Source organism: Brassica oleracea, chromosome C4 (assembly GCF_000695525.1).
Source record: "Brassica oleracea var. oleracea cultivar TO1000 chromosome C4, BOL, whole genome shotgun sequence".
In the NCBI taxonomy this organism is placed as follows: domain Eukaryota; kingdom Viridiplantae; phylum Streptophyta; class Magnoliopsida; order Brassicales; family Brassicaceae; genus Brassica; species Brassica oleracea.
Window position 1 is genome coordinate 544,618 of NC_027751.1, and position 19,775 is coordinate 564,392.

Sequence of the window (19,775 nt, forward strand, 5' to 3'; positions counted from 1 at the left end):
GGTTCTTCAACCGGGTCAAGATTTAACTGTGATTAGTGTGAATTGATAGTTTGAATCTGGTTAGCCAAGTTCAAGGATTTAGGTCACTTTGACACATGTCATGCATAATTCTCCAAAATTTTAGTGAGAATCGAATGCTTTTTTTGCACTCTTCTTTTGGTCTTATAGGAAAAAGGTGGCTTACACAAAATATATGTCAATTTCTAGTTGAACTACGACATCGATAACCAAACGAATCAGTGAATATGATTTACTTTTATAAGTATTATAAGTCTATAATAGTCTCTTTTCGTTTCATATAGAAATAATAAATATTCACTTCAAAATATGTTTTGATGAAAGACTAAAAAATATTTAAAATAATTATATTCAAATAGTTTAATTATAAACAAAATAATAGTTTATTTTCATGATTGTTTTTTTTAAAATAATAATCTGTTAATCGTCCATTCTCAAACTGAAATTCAACTATATGTCCTATTTAGAGGCTCGCATGATTTAGAAGAAATGGCATGTATTTGATTGTAGCATTAGCATCAATGTTTGGAATAATATAGCAAGGAGTAGTAATTTTCTTCTTTTATAAGAAATTGAAGAGTAGTATATATGTGGGAAAGAGAGAAATATAGTAAGAACCTTTATGTCAGGAATGCGTCGGGCTCGTTGATTAGTTAGATAGAAAAGTTTAACAGTTAAGATTCATTGATTCCAAAACATAGTCTAAGGCTTCTGATATTACAGGAACAACCGTAAGTATCACTTAATTACTGTTGATTATTGTTAAATCAAGCCGCATGCAGAATTTTAAACATCTCATATAAGCAACTGCATAGTCTCCAAAGTTATTACTTACTTCATTTTACAGGTATATGATTACTTACTTCATTTTACAGGTATATGATTATATCTATATATATATGTTATTGTCAATCAAGCCACCACACCTTCTAATTTAGGAGAGTACGCCATATTTATCCTGCGTTGACCAATTTTAAACCTCACAACTAAGCTATTTTCATAGTTTCAGAAGTTAAATTAACCGAGCTTTTTTTAACCAAATATTCTCAGCCATTCATCCACCATAACTCTCTCCCTCCATGCAAAATCCATGCAACGTCCCTAATTTTAGAAACCAAAAGGCTTCTATAAAAACCTCCTCATCCCTCACAATATACACTGGCCCAAGTCATTAAACAACTTGGCTTTTCTCTAATAAAGCCCCTCCCTCTCCGATTAACCTCTAAACAAAACCGGAGGGAGCAAAAAAAACAAAAAAAATCTGAAATACACAAAAATAGAAATTAAAAAATGATTGGAAAAGTTGTTGTCTCCGTGGCCTCCGTCCTTCTATTGGTCGGAGTAGCCATTGGAGTCGTTGCCATCGTTAATAAAAGCGGCAACACTAATTTGTCTCCACAGATGAAAGCTGTTCAAGGCATTTGCCAAGCCACTGCTGACAAAGCCTCGTGTGTCAAAACTCTCGAACCGGTTAAAAGCGATGACCCAAACAAACTGATCAAGGCCTTTATGCTCGCTACACAAGATGCACTAACCAAATCATCAAACTTCACCGATAAAACCGAAGGCAACATGGGTTCGAGCATCTCCCCAAACAACAAAGCCGTTCTTGATTACTGCAGGAAAGTTTTCATGTACGCGCTTGAGGATCTCGGTACCATTCTTGAGGAAATGGGTGAAGATCTTAACCAGATCGGTAACAAATTCGACCAGCTTAAGCAATGGTTAACCGGTGTTTACAATTACCAAACCGATTGTCTTGACGATATTCAAGAAGATGATTTGAGAAAGACTATTGCTGAAGGCATTTCTAGCTCCAAGATTCTTACTGGTAATGCTATCGACATCTTCCACACAGTTGTTAGCGCCATGGCCAAGATTGACGCTAAAGTCGATGATTTCAAGAACATGACAAGTGGAATCTTCACTCCTTCAGCTCCGGCCAACAAAGAAGCCGCTCCTGTCGTTGACACTCCCGTAGCCGACCCTGACGGTCCTTCTCGTCGTCTTCTTGAAGACCTTGACGACCTTGGAGTCCCAACATGGGTTTCAGGTGCAGACAGGAAGCTCATGGCTAACGCTGGACGTGGCCGAAGAGGAGGCGGTGGAGCTCCTAGAATCAGAGCAACCTATGTGGTGGCTAAGGATGGAAGCGGACAGTTTAAGTCAATTCAACAAGCAGTTAACGCTTGTCCCGACAAAAACGCTGGAAGATGCATCATCCACATCAAGGCTGGTATCTACAGAGAGCAAGTTATCATCCCTAAGAAGAAGAACAACATCTTCATGTTCGGAGATGGTGCAAGAAAGACCGTTATTACTTACAACAGAAGTGTTGGTCTCAGTTCTGGAACCACCACTTCTACTAGTGGCACAGTCCGTAAGTCTCACCAAACCCTAAACTACTAGTTTATTAGTCAAATATAATTTCTAAGCGGTAATTAAATGTTTTATAAATGATTAGTGCCTAGATACCGTCTATACAAATTTTTAGAATTCTATAAAAATCATTTCGTTAATAATTGACTAGGAGGTATTTAGGCGTGGCCTAAACCAATTTTTAGAATCCTACAAATATCTATATATCTCTACATAGAAGTGATATATATTATGTGTGTTATGTATTCGTATAGAGGTTGAATCTGAAGGATTCATGGCTAAATGGATCGGATTCAAGAACACAGCCGGTCCAAATGGGCACCAAGCTGTTGCTATCAGAGTCAACGGAGACCGTGCCGTGATCTTCAACTGCAGGTTCGACGGTTACCAAGACACACTATACGTCAACAACGGTCGTCAGTTCTACAGAAACTGCGTCGTTTCAGGAACAGTCGACTTCATCTTCGGCAAATCGGCCACCGTTATCCAAAACTCACTCATCGTCATCCGCAAAGGAAACAAGGGACAATACAACACCGTCACAGCCGACGGTAACGAAAAGGGTCTATCCATGAAAATCGGTATCGTCATCCAAAACTGCCGCATCGTTCCCGACAAGAAGCTAGCGCCGGAGAGGCTGACCGTTGAGTCATACTTGGGAAGGCCGTGGAAGCAGTACTCGACCACCGTGGTGATTAACACCGAGATCGGAGATGTGATTAGACCAGAAGGTTGGAGACTGTGGGATGGAGAGAGCTTCCACAAGACATGTAGGTACGTTGAGTACAACAACCGTGGACCAGGAGCTAACACTAACAGGAGAGTTAACTGGGCTAAGATGGCTAGGTCTGCTGGTGAGATTAATCAGTTCACTGTGGCTAACTGGTTAGCTCCGGTTAACTGGATCCAAGAAGCTAACGTGCCTGTCACGCTTGGATTATAAAGCGTATAAAAATCATTTAAATAAAAGAAAAAGACTAGTACGTGTGCATGCATGTAAAAGGTGAAAAATGCAACGTTTATTTTCTATAGAGGCTGTAAGATTTGCTCTCACGTATGAAAAAAACTGAAAATTTATGTTTGTTTGTTTTTTTATTTGTATATTTTTTTTTCAAAATATGAAATTTATCTACTGTGTTGTATGTATCTATGTGTATAATACTTAACTAAAAATAAATAATTTATTTGCTGTTGTAAATTTAGTTTTATCAAATTTTATGGACCAATTAGAGAGAAAGCCCAATTAATGTATTAAAAAGGCCCAATAGATGTAACATGAAAGCCCAATAGATTTACCAAAAACCCTCTCGTTGTTCCATTTCATTTCATCTCTTCCCGACGGCGACGACGAACGCCGTCACGAGCTCCGGCCAAAATTCTCTCACTAATCAGACCGATCCAGATAAAATCCGAAGCATGAGGAGGATGTTTCGGCCAATGATTCTGAGTAATCTGATTCGATCTTGCTCGAGAGCTACGCGTTCAATTAATCGATCGTCTCTCTCGTCGATGATGTTTCGTCTGTACTCCACCGGTAAGTTTCAGTTTTCAGTTTTAGTTTTTTTTTTTTTTTGCTATTGATTGAAACGGTGTCGTATGATGGCAGAAGTGGAACCTCAGTTATCTCCAGATCTTATTAAGATTATGGATCAGAGACTATCAGCAATAGAACACAGGAACGCTATTCTCCAGAGGCTTATTAACCAGGTGATCTAGAGATTTTGTTATATATTTCAAAAATCAAAATCAACCTATTGTTGTTATTAAGCTTCTTTTTTATTAATCTATGTTGATTGAAGACAGCCTGAGTACTCACAAGAAGAGTTCTCACGAGCTAACAAGGAGCTTCGGAAGCTGAGAGACTCTATGGAGCTCATCAGTTCTTTGAGGGCTATTCAAAAGGTAATGACTTTCCTCCTTGTTACAGTCTCTAGTAAGCATCATCATTCATTCGTTTTGGCAGGAGATTGATGGGCTGAAGACTCTGGTCTCAGAGAGCGCTGATGATAAGGACATGCTTGAGATGGCTGTTAGTGAGTTAGATGAAGCGGTGGAGGAGGAAAAAAGGCTTCAGACTTTGCTGCTTAAGTCTTTGCTTCCTAAAGATGAAGCTGATGAGAGGGATTGCATTTTGGAGGTCAGAGCAGGTAGGGCTTATCAGAACTACCCATGAATGTTGAAAAGCTGACTCTGTAGTTGATAACTGAATGTATTGGTTAGGTACTGGTGGAGAAGAGGCTTCTTTGTTTGCCATGGACATTTTCAGAATGTAAGTTCTTCCCTATTACTGCTGGCAGAAACTAGTTAGTATCTTTCTTCCTTACTTGAACTTTAGTTTGGTATGTTGATAGGTACGAAAGGTATTCTCAGAAGAAAGGTTGGCAGTTTGATATTGTAGACATCACCGAGTCTGATATGAAAGGATATAAAGTATGTATTATTTTTCTTGTGTGGGGGTATTATTAGTATTCCACTACTATTGCTCTGCTTTAGTGCAGCTAAGATTTTTACATGCTATTGACAGGAAGCAAGTGCTGCAATTTGTGGAGCCAGTGTGTATGGAAAACTTAAGTTCGAGAGTGGAATTCACAGGGTTCAGGTATGTTAACATTCTGATATATTTGTTTGCTCTCCATGGCATAGATGTTCATAGCTATTAACTCTCGTAAACATCTTTTCACAGCGTATTCCTATCACAGAGAAATCTGGACGTATTCACACCAGCGCTGTTTCTGTTGCCATCCTTCCCCAGGCTGATGAGGTTCTCCAATCTTACAAACATCACCATTTTTCTTTTTTCTTATCTATTAGTATTACAACAACCTTCACGTACTCTGTAATAATGTTGGCTACGTATAGGTAGATGTTCAGCTAAGGAATGAAGATTTGAGGATTGATACTTACAGGTCTGGTGGCTGCGGTGGTCAACATGCCAACACAACCAACAGCGCAGTCCGAATAATCCACCATCCAACTGGGATCATGGTCTCCATCCAAGACGAAAGATCACAACATATGGTATAGTCAAATCCCTCCTCAAACTTGTACGTCCTTATTAATAAGTAAAATTTCCACTATAACAGAACAAAGCCAAAGCTCTTAAAGTACTCTGCGCAAAGCTCTATGAGATTGAAAGGTTGAGATTACAGAGCAGCCGGTCAAAGCTACGATCAGAACAGGTACCTCCTATGTGGATTAATAGTCTTTTTGTCAATCTTACATCATTTTCTTTATTAGCTGATCGATGTATAATCCCGTTAACAGATTGGCAGTGGAGACCGATCTGGACGCATACGTACGTACAATTTTCCACAAGGGAGAGTGACGGATCATCGTGTGGGAATCACTCACCACGCTATTGAAGATATGATGGAAGGAGAGAATCTGGACACCTTCATCGACGCCCTTCTCTTGCGCCAAGAAATGGATGACATTGCTTCTTTCAGCTCCACTTCATGAACAGAGGTAGACCAGAACTCTGAGCTCGTCTTAAGTTCATCATCAGCTGTCAAAAGTCGTTAGCAGTAGTAATAAAATATTTGATTAGAAGAAAGCTAGCAAAAAAAGAGAAGGGAGGAGAAACAGGGAGCCAGGGAAGAGGCAGTGCATGGGAAGAGACCAAACATAGTCATTTGATGTTTTGGTAAAAACTCGATCCATGCTCTGCTTGTTCCCTGTCTCTCTCTCGTTACCACTTTTGTCCTCTTCATTTCTTTGTAAAACAGATTAAAGAAAAGCTTGCTTGTTTTACCTTTGAACTTGGCAAGTTCTTTGAGTTTATTTGATGATGTTGTTTTAATGACATAGGTTTAAATAGATATCGAAACCGTGAGATATTTGTACTCCTTGTTATGGAAACTCTTGTACTGCGATCTAGCTTAGCTAATAAAGAGTACACACAATTTATTAATTTTATGTTTGTATTGCAAAATCTCTAAGGTGGTTTGTACTTTATACGACCTTTTGTGCGTTTGGACATTGGCTAAATCGGAAGGTAGAATTATTAAGCTGCCACGTGGTAGGTCCTAATCACATCGCAAGTACACTTTTTAAAAATTAGTACATTGCTCTCTTTCTGGTACTACTACAAGAATAATCTCTCAAGTACATCATAATTTATTCTGATACAAATGAATAATTAACTTTTAATATGGTTAGCTTGGATTTAGTATTGTTTATGTTCGTTTTGCTGTAGATGTTTTAGTTTGATACTATTGTATAAAAAAAGAAAATCTCTTCTGTATTAATTTAGGAAACACTCAAATATAACTTCAAGAACATAAAATAAAGGGAATTAAATCAAGTAATAAGAACATTGAAATCAGAAAGATGCCATTCTGCAACTGATTTTTCGTCTTTATAAATCTCTGTACCAACATCCACCGATGTCCATATTCTCCTCGCTGGAGTCGTACCGGTATCCTACAACATTACCAAATCAAAACCCAAACCGGGAAAATAGGGGAACAAACCGGTTTAGTCATTCACCTGGTAGAAGTAAAGCCTACTAGACAAAGCACCAACATCAAGCTCCCAAGTTCTCGGGTCACCCACCCAACCATCTCCTCTCCGGGTCGGATAACCATATTCACCCCAAACCGGGTGAGGCAAAAGCTGAAGAATCTCTTGAGCCTGTGGGTTGCTAAAAGGATCGCAAGTCCCCACCGGAAGCTCGAGATGCTCGGCGTTTCCCGGCGCACAGTAAACGTGGTAAGCCTCGTAAGGGAACCTCTGGCTGTCCGTACGGTGGACTCTGGTGCCGTTTCGAAACGTGTGGTACGGTGGACAGTTGTGCAGAGTCTTGGGGTTGCACCAAAGCTCTGTTTCAGGGTTTATGATCATCTCCGAGTAACGAGTGACGTCGGTTGTTACGTCACCGTCGCATGGCTCGCCGTTGTTTTTCCAGCAGCTTCCGATGTCGAGAAGGTAGAACTGACTCTTGGCTCCTCCTCCTTGCTTGATGTCTACGGTTAGTCTCACCTTAAAGTTTGGTGACTCCGGAAGCTGAAAAAAACACAACACTTCATCATATCGAAACACAAGAGATCAACTCGGAACAGTGTTTTTAAAATTGGCTTGACCCCATTGTAGGACTTAGTTCGACCATGAACCAGTCATGCAGCTATATTGGATCTCAAAATTATTAAATTAGATAAAATCCATCAAAACTATAAAAAAAATTCATGAACCGACCATATAACAAAAATCTAGTTTATATTTATAACCTTTTTATTTGATATTTATTTATATTTTATTTATGTATCATAATTACTAATATTAATTTAAAAATTTTATATTAAAAATATATTGAACCAAGTTATTAAACCAATATATTGAACCAAGTTATTAAACCCTGTTTGATTCTCTCGAATTATATTAAACCGTGATCCAAATAATTATCCGGTTTTGATCGGTTTAAAAACTTACTGTTTTGAGCATTCCTCTAGTGTCATAATGGTATCCACCAGAGAACCCTTTAGTTGCATCGGCTCTAAGGTAAAGCATAAGCCAAGGATACTTTGATGATGTCTTAAGCTTATGTTTAAACACCCAACCACCAACACCAACTCTCTTCTCCCACACAACCTCGTAATAACTCACTCCATCAAACCCTTTTCCCAAATCCGCATCAAGATCGTACGTTCCATTGAACCAACCCCTCATTGTGTAACCATCACTCAGAAGCTGAGTCTTCCCATGGTTCAACACCGGTTGGTTCATGCAACCGGTTCCGAAACAGGGGAACTTTCCTGGCTGGTCGAAAGGTGGGATCTTACGGCCGTTTTGAGGGCAGAGACCTGACTTTGTGTCGTAGTTACCGTTCTTGAGCATGACCATCCAGAAACTCCATGGGTTTGGTTCGTCCGAGACTTGACAGAGAGAGCCTAGGTAGAGCTCTTTTTCGACGGCGTAAAGATCAGGGTTGTGTAATGCTGCTTCTGATATGATTCCTGGTTTACTCTTACCGATCCCGAGGTTGTTATCCGAGTCTGATACCTTGTGATCTAAGGAATAGCCACCTACTCGTAATTTTAGGTTTAAGAAACAGAGGAGGCATGAGAAACAGAGGACGTAGTGTAAAAAGAAAGCTTACTTGTAGAGACATCGAAGCAATCTGCGGCTCGAGGACTACCCATGTGAGGAGCTTCGAGACCAACCTCATTGCAGAAGTTCCAAGCTTCAAACGCCACTCTGAGACCGTCTCTCTTCATCCCTGGATCTCCAACAGCTGATGATGAGGAAGACACGTCTCCATGAACCATGAGAAGCAAGTTTATCACGGTGTGGATTAGAGCCATTTGCTTCATTATTGTGCTTTTGTTTGTTTCCTCTGTTTACTTGGTTTAGTTTCCCTTTGTTTTAATCTGTAAAGAAGAGCATTTTTTTTTTTTGTGGTGGACTGTAGTGGTGGTTGTTGGTGAATGATTCAGTGTGTTGTAATAAATGGTTGTTAAAAGTCAGATAAGTTGTTAGTCTTCTTTGTTATCTTAGTGGCTATGAATGAGGAGCAATCTATGACTTGCTCTTCCTGTTCCTAGACCAAAGTAATGGTATATAAAATGTTTCTGAATTATCCAATTCATAAATACATTATTCTAAACTGTATTATGTTCATGACTTCTTAAGACCATATTAAACCGAATCCTGATTTGGTTTATACTTTAACCACACATGTGTGGTGCTACTATAATCATGAGTGTAATAGGAGGGTTAAACCAAGGTTAGAATTCAGTAGAACTGGAAATAACCGATGTACTAAAAACTCTTAGAAACACTGAAACTGGATAAGAAAATGCTGATATTTGTTTTAAGCCCATCAAAGACCAATAAATTCAACAAAAACATACTTAAAAGGGGAATTAGAACAAGTTTTGATAAAGCCCACAAACAAACGCATAATAGAAAAGATAAATTTTGATTGACTCTGTAGCTTATTTGTGTCAATGCTTTCTAAATTCCTAGAAAAGATTTAGAAAGTGGATCTCTCTTGAATCGGTCCGTGTAATCATTCCTTGGAATTGATCTCTTGTCGTTTGGATCACCACCTTCCCAAAGTCCAGACAAGGTCTTCTTCGCAAATAGTTCCATGCGGAAGACATCAATTGTTGCGGCCTTCCCATTCAATTGCGAAGTCCTTATGCATGTTAACTTGAGTGTAGTCAGGATGATATTGTTGCAACTTCATGACGAAAGCGTGGACATTATTGTAATCTTCCATCTTGATGTGTGTGGGGATCTTAGGGATTCGCATTTGTTAACACACTATTTTAAAGTTAAAGTTTAAACAATACAAAATGCATTTTATACGAGAGAGCGTGACAACACCCGTTGTGGTTTTATCCTCACGTGACAAGAGAGCGTGACAACACCCCGATGATGTTTCTTCCTTCATCATAATCTCGAAAAACAAAAGAAAAAACTGCACAATATCTGCATAGCCAACATATGATAAATTAATTATTCGGCGAAAATTTACGTTTAGTTTTTTCTTTTTGTTTTAATCTGTAAAGAGAGTTTTTTTTTGGGTGGACTGTTGTGGTGGTTGTTGGTGAATTATTCAGTGTCTAATAAATAGTTTTCAAAAGTCAGATAAGTTGTTAGTCTTCTTTGTTATCTTTGTGGCTATAAATAAGGAACAATCCATGACTTGCTCTTCCTGATCCCAGATCAAAAGCAATGCTAATAATAATATAAAATATTCCTGAATCATTCAATTTCCTATATACATTCTAAAATGTATTATGTTAGGGGACTTTCTTAAGACCATAACCGAATCCTGATTCAAATCCATCAAGATCTATGCTCGTTCGATTTATTATAATCAAAGAAAATGTTAGAGATTTATTCATAACGGAAAATGTTAAGAGATTTATAACTATACTTAGCCATATGCATTGCTATAATCATAAGATAGATAGGAGGGTTACCAAGTTGGATTTTTGATTTAAAAAAAAAACCAAAGTTGGATACAGTTGGAGTAGAAACGGCCCATGAGTTAATTAATGAGTTCATAAGTGGGCTGGAACATGTAAAAGTTTCCAAATTCAGGATCCATTGATTGGAGGGTCCTTCAACCGGGTCAATATTTAGTTGTGATTAGTGTGAATTGATAGTTTGAATCTGGTTAGCCAAGTTCAAGGATTTAGGTCACTTTGACACATGTCATGCATAATTCGCCAAAATTTCAGTGGGAATCGAATGCCTTTTTTGCACTCTTTTTTGATCTTTTAGGAAAAAGGCCTACACAAAATACATGTCAATTTTTAGTTGAATTACGACAACGACAACCAAACGAATCAGTGAATATGATTTACTTTTATAAGTCTATAATAGTCTCTTTTCGTTTCATATAGAAATAATAAATATTCACTTCAAAATATGTTTTGATGAAAGACTAAAAAATATTTAAAATAATTATATTCAAATAGTTTAATTATAAACAAAATAATAGTTTATTTTCATGATTTTTTTTTTAAGAATAATAATCTGTTAATCCTCCATTCTCAAACTGAAATTCAACTATATATCCTATTTAGAGGCTCGCATGATTTAGAAGAAATGTCATGTATTTCTTCAATCGGGTCAAGATTTAGCTGTGATTAGTGTGAATTGATAGTTTGAATCTGGTTAGCCAAGTTCAAGGATTTATGTCACTTTGACACATGTCATGCTTAATTCGCCAAAATTTTAGTAGGAATCAAATGTCTTTTTGCACTCTTTTTTTTGGTCTTATAGGAAAAAGGCTTACACAAAATACATGTCAATTTCTAGTTGAATTACGACAATGATAACCAAACGAATTAGTGAATATGATTTACTTTTATAGGTCTATAATAGTCTCTTTTCGTTTCATATAGAAATAATAAATATTCACTTCAAAATATGTTTTGATGAAAAACTAAAAAATATTTAAAATAATTATATTCAAATAGTTTAATTATAAACAAAATAATAGTTTATTTTCATGATTGTTTTTTTAAGAATAATAATCTATTAATCGTCCATTCTCAAACTGAAATTCAACTATATGTCCTATTTAGAGGCTCGCATGATTTAGAAGAAATGGCATGTATTTGATTGTAGCATTAGCATCAATGTTTGGAATAATATAGCAAGCAGTAGTAATTTTCTTCTTTTATAAAAAATTGAAAAGTAGTATATATGTGGGAAAGAGAGAAATATAGTAAGAACCTTTATGTCAGGAATGACGTCGGGCTCGTTGATTAGTTAGATAGAAAAGTTTAACAGTTAAGATTCATTGATTCTAAAAAAAGTTGCGCAAGAGAAATAATGGCAGACAATTCCACCCTCCCTGGCTCCAAGAAAGTAACAACTAAGAAAGGTCTCTCTTTTTTTCTTTCTGTATTTTTGACTTTGAAAGTTCTTAGAACAACCCTTAATGAGTTTCTTATTTTTATTATTATTTTTTTTGTCTGATTAAATTTTTTTTTTAAAAAAAATCAATCGCGGTTCGCTACGTGTCAATGGGGTCCACAAACAGTTGAAAAAATCTACCGAAAACGTCTCTTATTTGGCGACTTGGACATACGGTTTTTGTTATTTTGTGAGGTTCCGTGTACTTATTGCTTAATAAACCTTTCTTTTTTAGGGATAAAGAGGCTCTTATACTTCTTCCTTTTCTGTATTTATGAAATATGCACAAAAGTAGTAATGGGAGACAATTCAACCTTCATTCGCTCCCTTTCTATAGTTTTGACTTTTGCTATGATCATTTTGACTTGTTTCTTGCTCAGAAAGCAAACCAGCTTCACGTGGTTCCCCCAGCTAACATGTCAATGCAACGATTTTATACTAATATTTTTAGCTTAACTGCATAAATAATCTATGCCATCTTGATTTTGGGGATTTGATATCTTTTGTAACACTAGCTAATGCTACCATATATTATTAATGCATCCCTAATAGTTATGTACACATGCTTTACATCCGTTGTCAAATCGAAGTTGTGATTACATAACGTTTTTTGTTAAATTTAAGAAATGGGTTTTTTGCACGTGTTACAACTTGCAACTCACAAATGCGAACAAGAAATTCGACTAAACCGATGGAGGAAAATTCTAATCATCCTGGTGTTTTTTGGTTTTGATTTATTTTGTGGTACACGTACGGTACCTACTACTATTATTATTTTTAAAAATATATTAATTCATAGCTGGTGAGAGATTAAAACAAAAATGTTCTCAGAGCATCTCTCTTATTGAGATTCTTTTTAAAAGTGTTTCACTAATATGTTATTAATGTTTAAATTATATATTATTATATTTAAGTTACAAAACGTATACTCACTCATATTAGTGTAATGTGTATCAAAAATATGTAATGTGCTTCAAGAAAAAAAATCAAATGAAAAATATTCATTTCACTTTTACTTTTTTTTTCTTCTGTTTTTTGATAAAATATTTATTGAAAACAAGCAAGTGGATGTGTTTTTTGTGAAACTTATGATTTTCACTTTGGTCACTGCTAGTAGTAGTCCATATATGTACAGACAAACACATATGTATCATATACGAATTTAAAAATAAATTAGGAGGACACATACAGGCTGCTAAAACATAGCTAATTGGCTATTACAGATCAGTTTTATAGAGTAATAATAGAGCTGTAGTGGAACAAAACAGCTAGGTTATTACTAGCTATGATCAATCTGTTTTTTTCTTTATTTCAAATGTTTTCGGTAAGTAATAATTTGGTCAGCGTTACCAGAAAAGAATGACTTGTTTATGTCACATCAATTTTCATGAACTTTGATTATTATATGTTCACATATGTTTTCTCTCTCTTGAGATAGTCACGGCTTGTTCGTCAAGAAATGACCAGAGCTTATAAAGTAAATAAACTTACATGAGTCTTTGACAAACTTCATTTACAATTTTTATATATATATATATATAAGCATAGAGATATCTGCTCATTCTTCAACAGCTTACACTGCAGACGCCAAGATAGTAGTAACCCCCTTTTCACTTTTCAGCTTCTTCTTGATCCTGTTACAGGTACATATAACATATGTATATATTGTCTCTAACATATGTATATATTGTCTCTACTTTTAATATATACATACATGTATATATTCAATATTATCTACTTTATCTGTGAAGCCTTGTTTGTAATTGATGGATCTTGCTTCATGTTTTATCATCTTCTCAGATGTTCTTGAAAAATCAAAAGGATTTGAAAAAAAAAAAAAAGATATTGATTAAGAAACGAAACCTTTGATTGTGAAAGCCTTTGTCTTGTTTCCTTTATGTTTTTCCCTTCTTGGTCTGACTTTTTATGTTCCTCATTCATATACTCTCTCTTAAAGACCTCAACTCAAAGATTTGGAAACTTATTACGTTTCTCCTCTGTTCTTTAAGATCCTAAGGACTCTGTACGTTAAACCTAATGGCTTCAGAGAGCGGTTTAAACGGAGATTCAAATATAGTAGAAGAGGTTTCCGAGACCAAAAGAAGCAGAGATGTAGAAGAAGACGAAGAAGTGAAGAAAACAGAGAAGAACAACAACACCGAAGAACATGAGAAAACGAAAACGGTGCCGTTTTACAAGCTTTTTGCTTTTGCGGATTCCTTTGACTTCCTCTTGATGACCCTGGGGACGCTTGGATCTATCGGAAACGGACTCGGCTTCCCTATAATGACCATACTGTTCGGAGATCTAGTAGATGCTTTTGGAGAGAACCAGACTGACTCAAACGTTGCCGACAAAGTTTCCAAAGTAAAAACCACATGATGTTTTCCTGTCTTAACGATTTTCAAGAGTTGACTTTTTTGGTAATAACGGTTTCTTAACTCACTCACAGGTAGCTCTGAAGTTCGTATGGCTTGGAATCGGTACTTTAGCGGCTGCTTTTCTACGTAAGTTCTTGGATATGTCAAATATTTAGCTAATTAACACATCTTTAAGTAAAATAGAGTTCTTAACGTTCTTGATGTCTATGAATGTTCAGAGTTGTCTGGTTGGATGATCTCTGGAGAAAGACAAGCAGCGAGAATAAGAAGTATGTATCTAAAGACAATATTAAGACAAGACATAGCCTTTTTTGACGTTGATACAAACACTGGCGAAGTCGTTGGACGAATGTCTGGTGACACTGTGCTAATCCAAGATGCCATGGGAGAGAAGGTACACACTCTCACAGTCAAACAAAAAATCATATTTATAAAGAAAGATTTCAGAGTATTTACTAAAAATAATAATTATTTAAATTAAATATATTACTTTATTTTATTACACACTTTCTAATAATTATCAAATCAATTCAGATATTCTTAACTAATATTTTTAAAAAAATTATAAACTATTAAAATCAATTATTAAAATATTTAAAAATTTTAGAAAATTTCTTCTTGTAGAACAAAAAAATAAATGTTGAAAATACATTCTGGCAGGTGGGGAAAGCTATACAGCTTCTAGCAACATTTGTTGGAGGCTTTGTGATAGCGTTTATAAGAGGATGGCTGTTAACTCTAGTCATGTTATCTTCAATACCACTTCTTGTGATGGCTGGTGCGGGTCTGGCTATCGTCATCGCTAGAACCGCTTCTCGTGGACAAACCGCTTATGCTAAAGCTGCGGTTGTAGTTGAGCAAACAATCGGTTCCATAAGAACGGTAACTAGGCTTACTTACTCTATACACAAATTTATACAAATTTTCTGAGACATTTTCTTGTAACTTTCTAGGTTGCTTCGTTTACTGGAGAGAAACAAGCGATAAGCAATTACAATAAACATCTTGTCACTGCTTATAAAGCAGGAGTCATAGAAGGTGGTTCAACAGGATTAGGACTTGGCACACTCTTTCTTGTAGTCTTTTGTAGCTACGCTTTAGCTGTTTGGTATGGAGGAAAGTTGATTCTTGATAAAGGGTACACAGGAGGACAAGTTCTCAACATCATCATCTCTGTTTTAACTGGATCCATGTAAGTACCTTTCGTGCACAACACGTCTTTTTGTGTGTTTAACTTTCTTGCAACCCAATCTAAGACTTGTTTTTGTTTTGTTTTTATTAGGTCTTTAGGTCAAGCATCTCCTTGTTTAACAGCATTTGCAGCTGGACAAGCTGCAGCCTACAAGATGTTTGAGACAATAGAGAGAAGACCTGACATTGATTCTTATAGTACAGATGGTAAAGTCCTGGATGACATCAAAGGAGACATTGAGCTTAAAGATGTCTACTTCACTTACCCTGCGAGGCCAGATGAGCAGATTTTTCGCGGTTTTTCGCTGTTTATCTCGAGTGGAACAACCGTGGCATTAGTTGGACAGAGTGGGAGTGGGAAGTCTACTGTTGTGAGTCTGATAGAGAGGTTTTACGATCCGCAAGCCGGTGAAGTTCTCATAGATGGTGTTAACCTAAAAGAGTTCCAGCTCAAATGGATCAGAAGCAAGATTGGACTTGTGAGTCAAGAACCGGTTCTCTTCACTTCAAGCATCAAGGACAACATAGCTTACGGTAAAGAAGACGCTACACTCGAAGAGATCAAAGCAGCTGCTGAGCTTGCAAACGCTTCCAAGTTTGTGGATAAGCTTCCTCAGGGTTTGGATACAATGGTTGGAGAGCACGGCACCCAGCTTTCGGGTGGGCAGAAACAGAGGATCGCTGTAGCCAGAGCCATACTAAAAGATCCGAGAATCTTGCTTTTAGATGAAGCTACAAGCGCGCTTGATGCAGAGTCAGAGAGAGTGGTTCAAGAAGCCCTTGATAGGATAATGGTTAACCGGACTACTGTTGTGGTTGCTCACCGGTTAAGCACGGTGCGAAACGCTGATACAATCGCTGTGATTCACCAGGGAAAGATTGTGGAGAAAGGCTCTCACACTGAGCTACTAAAGGACCCTGAAGGAGCTTATTCTCAGCTCATACGTCTTCAAGAAGAGAAGAAACCTGAAGAGACTCAAGCTGGTGAGCGTAAGATGTCATCAATAGAATCATTCAAGCAATCTAGTTTCAGAAAATCGTCTCTAGGCCGGTCACTAAGCAAAGGAGGATCATCCAGAGGAAACAGCAGCAGACATTCTTTCAACATGTTTGGTTTCCCATCAGGTATTGAAGGAAACGACGTCGTTCAAGATCAAGAAGAGGATGATACTACAGAGCCCAAGACCAAACCAAAGAAAGTATCTATCCGTAGAATCGCAGCTCTAAACAAACCAGAGATCCCCGTTCTCATACTCGGAACAATCTCAGCGGCAGCAAACGGTGTTATACTTCCTATCTTCGGTATACTAATCGCAAGCGTCATCAAAGCCTTCTTCAAACCGCCTAAGGAGCTTAAAGAGGACACGAGCTTCTGGGCCATTATCTTCATGGTTCTTGGTTTCGCTTCCGTCATCGCCTACCCGGCGCAAACCTTCTTCTTTTCTATAGCTGGTTGTAAGCTAGTGCAGAGGATAAGGAGCATGTGTTTTGAGAAAGTGGTTCACATGGAAGTTGGATGGTTTGATGAATCAGAGCATTCTAGTGGAACCATTGGTGCAAGGCTATCGGCAGATGCTGCGGCGATACGTGGACTAGTGGGAGATGCTTTGGCTCAGATGGTTCAGAATCTTTCTTCTATATTGGCTGGTTTGATTATTGCGTTCTTGGCGTGTTGGCAGTTGGCTTTTGTCGTTCTTGCCATGCTTCCTCTTATTGCACTCAATGGGTTTCTTTACATGAAGTTCATGAAAGGTTTCAGCGCAGATGCAAAGGTAAGGAAGTTACTTATTCATTTATATACATCTTCGAACATATAAACTCAGGGTCGATCCTGAAATTTTCGGGGTTATAAATAATTAAATAAAAATTTATAATATAAATTGAAGTTTTCTATATATGTAACTTTAAAAAAAAATTAGGGGTTATAAAAAATTATATAAAATTTATAATATAAATTGAGGTTCTCTATATATGTAATTTTTTTTTTTAAAAAGTTGGGGCTATAGACCAATGCTTCATTAGGTTATGTTTAGAACCGGCCCTGTATAAACTCTGTTTCTCTGGTGCAGAAAATGTATGGGGAAGCGAGTCAGGTGGCTAATGATGCGGTTGGGAGCATAAGAACAGTAGCTTCGTTCTGTGCAGAAGATAAAGTGATGAACATGTACACAAAGAAGTGTGAAGGTCCTATGAAGACAGGGATACGTCAAGGCATTGTCAGTGGAATAGGTTTCGGTGTTTCTTTCTTCGTACTCTTCGCTTCTTACGCCACCAGCTTCTATGTGGGGGCAAAACTTGTCGATGACGGCAAGACAACCTTCGACTCTGTTTTCAGGGTATTATTATATTAAGAAATATAATAAAACTGATTTTTTTTGTCTCTTTCTTGTTACTCACGGTTCTCTTGATTTTTCTAGGTTTTCTTTGCTTTGACAATGGCGGCTGTTGCGATATCTCAGTCGAGTTCGTTGTCTCCTGATTCAAGCAAAGCTGATATCGCTGCTGCTTCGATTTTCGGGATTATCGACAGAGAATCGAAGATTGATCCAAGTGTGGAATCTGGAAGAGTGTTGGATACTGTTAAAGGAGACATTGAGCTTCGTCATGTTAGTTTCCGATACCCATCAAGGCCTGATGTTCAAATCTTCCAAGATCTTTGTCTAAGTATTCGAGCTGGAAAGGTTAGTCACTAATGCATTATTTGATAATCGTCAACGTCAACGAAAAGACAGAACCTTTAAGACAAACTCTGTTCTGTTTTTTCATTTTTCAGACCGTTGCTTTGGTTGGAGAAAGCGGGAGCGGGAAGTCAACGGTGATCGCCTTGCTACAGAGGTTTTACGATCCAGACTCAGGCGAGATCACTCTCGACGGTGTAGAGATCAAGACCCTGCGACTAAAATGGCTCAGACAACAAACGGGACTCGTGAGCCAAGAACCGATCTTGTTCAACGAAACGATCAGAGCCAACATTGCTTATGGAAAAGGCGGAGACGCGAGTGAATCCGAAATAGTATCAGCAGCTGAACTATCAAACGCCCATGGATTCATCAGTGGTCTACAACAGGTAATAATTACTAAAGCTTTAAAGGTTTCTTGTATTCCAAGGCATTAGGTTTCAAAATAACCTAATATTGGTTTATTGATTTAGGGTTACGATACGATGGTGGGAGAAAGAGGAATACAGTTATCAGGCGGGCAAAAACAACGAGTGGCCATAGCGCGAGCCATCGTCAAGGATCCTAAGGTATTGCTACTTGATGAAGCTACTAGCGCTCTAGACGCGGAGTCTGAACGTGTGGTTCAAGATGCGCTTGACCGGGTTATGGTGAACCGGACTACGATTGTGGTGGCTCACCGGTTATCCACGATTAAGAACGCAGATGTAATTGCAGTCGTTAAGAACGGAGTTATTGTAGAGAAAGGGAAGCACGAGAGTTTGATCAATATCAAAGACGGAGTTTATGCTTCGTTGGTGCAGCTTCATCTCACTGCTGCTTCTTAAAACATATCTTTTATGTTCATTCGTTTTTTTTGGTTAATTATGCTATGTATTGATGAACATTATTGTTATTCAATGATTGATTTTAAATATTATTGAAATCTAATGTTATTGGTTATTGTATTTAAAATGTATTTATTTAAAGATCTTAAAATCTAGTGTTGTTGGTTCTTATTATATTTATAATCTATTCATTAGAAAGTTTTGAAATCCAATGTTATTCTATAAAAGATTTGCATACAATATTTGAAATCTCGTGTTATACGTATTTGATAAATTTAAACAATCCATTTAACGTGAAATATATTGAATCTAATACCATGTATAAATTTTATCAATCAAAATCCAACCTTTTACTTTATATTTTATCATCATTTTTATTAGCAATTGTCATCACATTATTGAAAAAGTCACTCTGCAAATATTATCACTACGCATTGATTTTCTCAAACATAAAACCCTTTTTTTTTTGAGAGAATGTTTTTTTTACCCTTAACCAAAACCAAATTATTCTTATTCACATGATGTGTAGAATAATTTGGTTTTGGTCAAGGGATAAGCAAAAAATTCTCTCAAAATGGGATGCAATAATAGCTAAAGAGGCATTGAACAAAATTCTAAAGGAAGAAGCAGCAAAAGTACATGTTGGAGATATATTACATCATCCTTTCATCGCTGTATAAAAGTTTATTTTCTCTCTCTCAAACATAATCTTATACTAGGTGCTTATTTATTCTAATAATATACTTATGTTTTGCTCATATGAGTCCACACACATTGAATGCTATATTATCTTCGGTTGGTCCTAAATCAATTTATCAGTTGTTGATTGTACATCATTTCGTCACTCTTGTTTCTCGAGATTATAACATTTTGCTTCCTTGGAAACCTGGTAGAAAATAAGAGTTGAATGCAAATGTTCATTTCAT

The 19,775-nt window shown here is 37.0% G+C and overlaps 4 protein-coding genes across 6 annotated transcripts; 3 read left to right on the forward strand and 1 right to left on the reverse strand.

The window, feature by feature from the left end:
• Positions 1-1,181: 1,181 nt before the first annotated feature.
• Positions 1,182-3,479, forward strand: LOC106341562 (pectinesterase 5-like). The gene is made up of 2 exons (XM_013780298.1): positions 1,182-2,398; positions 2,652-3,479. The coding sequence occupies exons 1-2, from the start codon at positions 1,309-1,311 to the stop codon at positions 3,338-3,340; spliced, it is 1,779 nt and encodes a 592-aa protein (XP_013635752.1). The 5' UTR covers positions 1,182-1,308; the 3' UTR covers positions 3,341-3,479.
• A 250-nt stretch (positions 3,480-3,729) lies between these two features.
• Positions 3,730-6,312, forward strand: LOC106337445 (peptide chain release factor 1). Of its 2 annotated transcripts, none has more exons than XM_013776551.1 (11): positions 3,730-3,931; positions 4,007-4,104; positions 4,201-4,299; positions 4,361-4,544; positions 4,618-4,666; positions 4,749-4,827; positions 4,922-4,996; positions 5,081-5,158; positions 5,257-5,415; positions 5,481-5,576; positions 5,662-6,312. In XM_013776551.1, exons 1-11 carry the CDS (start codon positions 3,814-3,816, stop codon positions 5,854-5,856), a joined length of 1,230 nt encoding a protein of 409 aa, XP_013632005.1. In that variant the 5' UTR covers positions 3,730-3,813; the 3' UTR covers positions 5,857-6,312. The 2 variants fall into 2 exon arrangements, with proteins under 2 accessions (XP_013632005.1, XP_013632004.1); XM_013776550.1 differs by having other exon boundaries at positions 4,004-4,104; positions 5,662-6,310.
• Positions 6,313-6,663: 351 nt separating this feature from the next.
• LOC106340202 lies at positions 6,664-8,822 on the reverse strand. Of its 2 annotated transcripts, none has more exons than XM_013779079.1 (4): positions 8,492-8,822; positions 7,825-8,402; positions 6,886-7,401; positions 6,664-6,819 (listed from the first exon to the last, which is right to left on the reverse strand). In XM_013779079.1, the coding sequence occupies exons 1-4, from the start codon at positions 8,703-8,705 to the stop codon at positions 6,697-6,699; spliced, it is 1,431 nt and encodes a 476-aa protein (XP_013634533.1). In that variant the 5' UTR covers positions 8,706-8,822; the 3' UTR covers positions 6,664-6,696. The 2 variants fall into 2 exon arrangements, with proteins under 2 accessions (XP_013634533.1, XP_013634532.1); XM_013779078.1 differs by having other exon boundaries at positions 7,825-8,417.
• A 4,413-nt stretch (positions 8,823-13,235) lies between these two features.
• On the forward strand, positions 13,236-18,899 carry LOC106337189 (ABC transporter B family member 4). Its single transcript, XM_013776251.1, has 11 exons — positions 13,236-13,415; positions 13,781-14,139; positions 14,225-14,279; positions 14,372-14,547; positions 14,814-15,035; positions 15,107-15,345; positions 15,436-17,116; positions 17,414-17,680; positions 17,762-18,025; positions 18,118-18,411; positions 18,496-18,899. The coding sequence occupies exons 2-11, from the start codon at positions 13,810-13,812 to the stop codon at positions 18,847-18,849; spliced, it is 3,882 nt and encodes a 1,293-aa protein (XP_013631705.1). The 5' UTR covers positions 13,236-13,415; positions 13,781-13,809; the 3' UTR covers positions 18,850-18,899.
• Positions 18,900-19,775: the final 876 nt, after the last annotated feature.

Coding starts and splice junctions, on each gene's coding strand:
- LOC106340202 (XM_013779078.1), bottom strand. CDS start 8,705: ATGAAGCAAATGGCTCTAATCCACACCGTGATAAACTTGCTTCTCATG. Junction 7,402..7,824: donor CTAGAGGAATGCTCAAAACA/GTAAGTTTTTAA, acceptor TGTTTTTTTCAG/CTTCCGGAGTCACCAAACTT. Junction 6,820..6,885: donor GTAGGCTTTACTTCTACCAG/GTGAATGACTAA, acceptor GTAATGTTGTAG/GATACCGGTACGACTCCAGC.
- LOC106337189 (XM_013776251.1), top strand. CDS start 13,810: ATGGCTTCAGAGAGCGGTTTAAACGGAGATTCAAATATAGTAGAAGAG. Junction 14,548..14,813: donor AAGATGCCATGGGAGAGAAG/GTACACACTCTC, acceptor ACATTCTGGCAG/GTGGGGAAAGCTATACAGCT. Junction 18,026..18,117: donor TAAGTATTCGAGCTGGAAAG/GTTAGTCACTAA, acceptor TTCATTTTTCAG/ACCGTTGCTTTGGTTGGAGA.
- LOC106341562 (XM_013780298.1), top strand. CDS start 1,309: ATGATTGGAAAAGTTGTTGTCTCCGTGGCCTCCGTCCTTCTATTGGTC. Junction 2,399..2,651: donor TTCTACTAGTGGCACAGTCC/GTAAGTCTCACC, acceptor GTATTCGTATAG/AGGTTGAATCTGAAGGATTC.
- LOC106337445 (XM_013776550.1), top strand. CDS start 3,814: ATGAGGAGGATGTTTCGGCCAATGATTCTGAGTAATCTGATTCGATCT. Junction 3,932..4,003: donor GTTTCGTCTGTACTCCACCG/GTAAGTTTCAGT, acceptor GTATGATGGCAG/AAGTGGAACCTCAGTTATCT. Junction 5,577..5,661: donor CAAAGCTACGATCAGAACAG/GTACCTCCTATG, acceptor TCCCGTTAACAG/ATTGGCAGTGGAGACCGATC.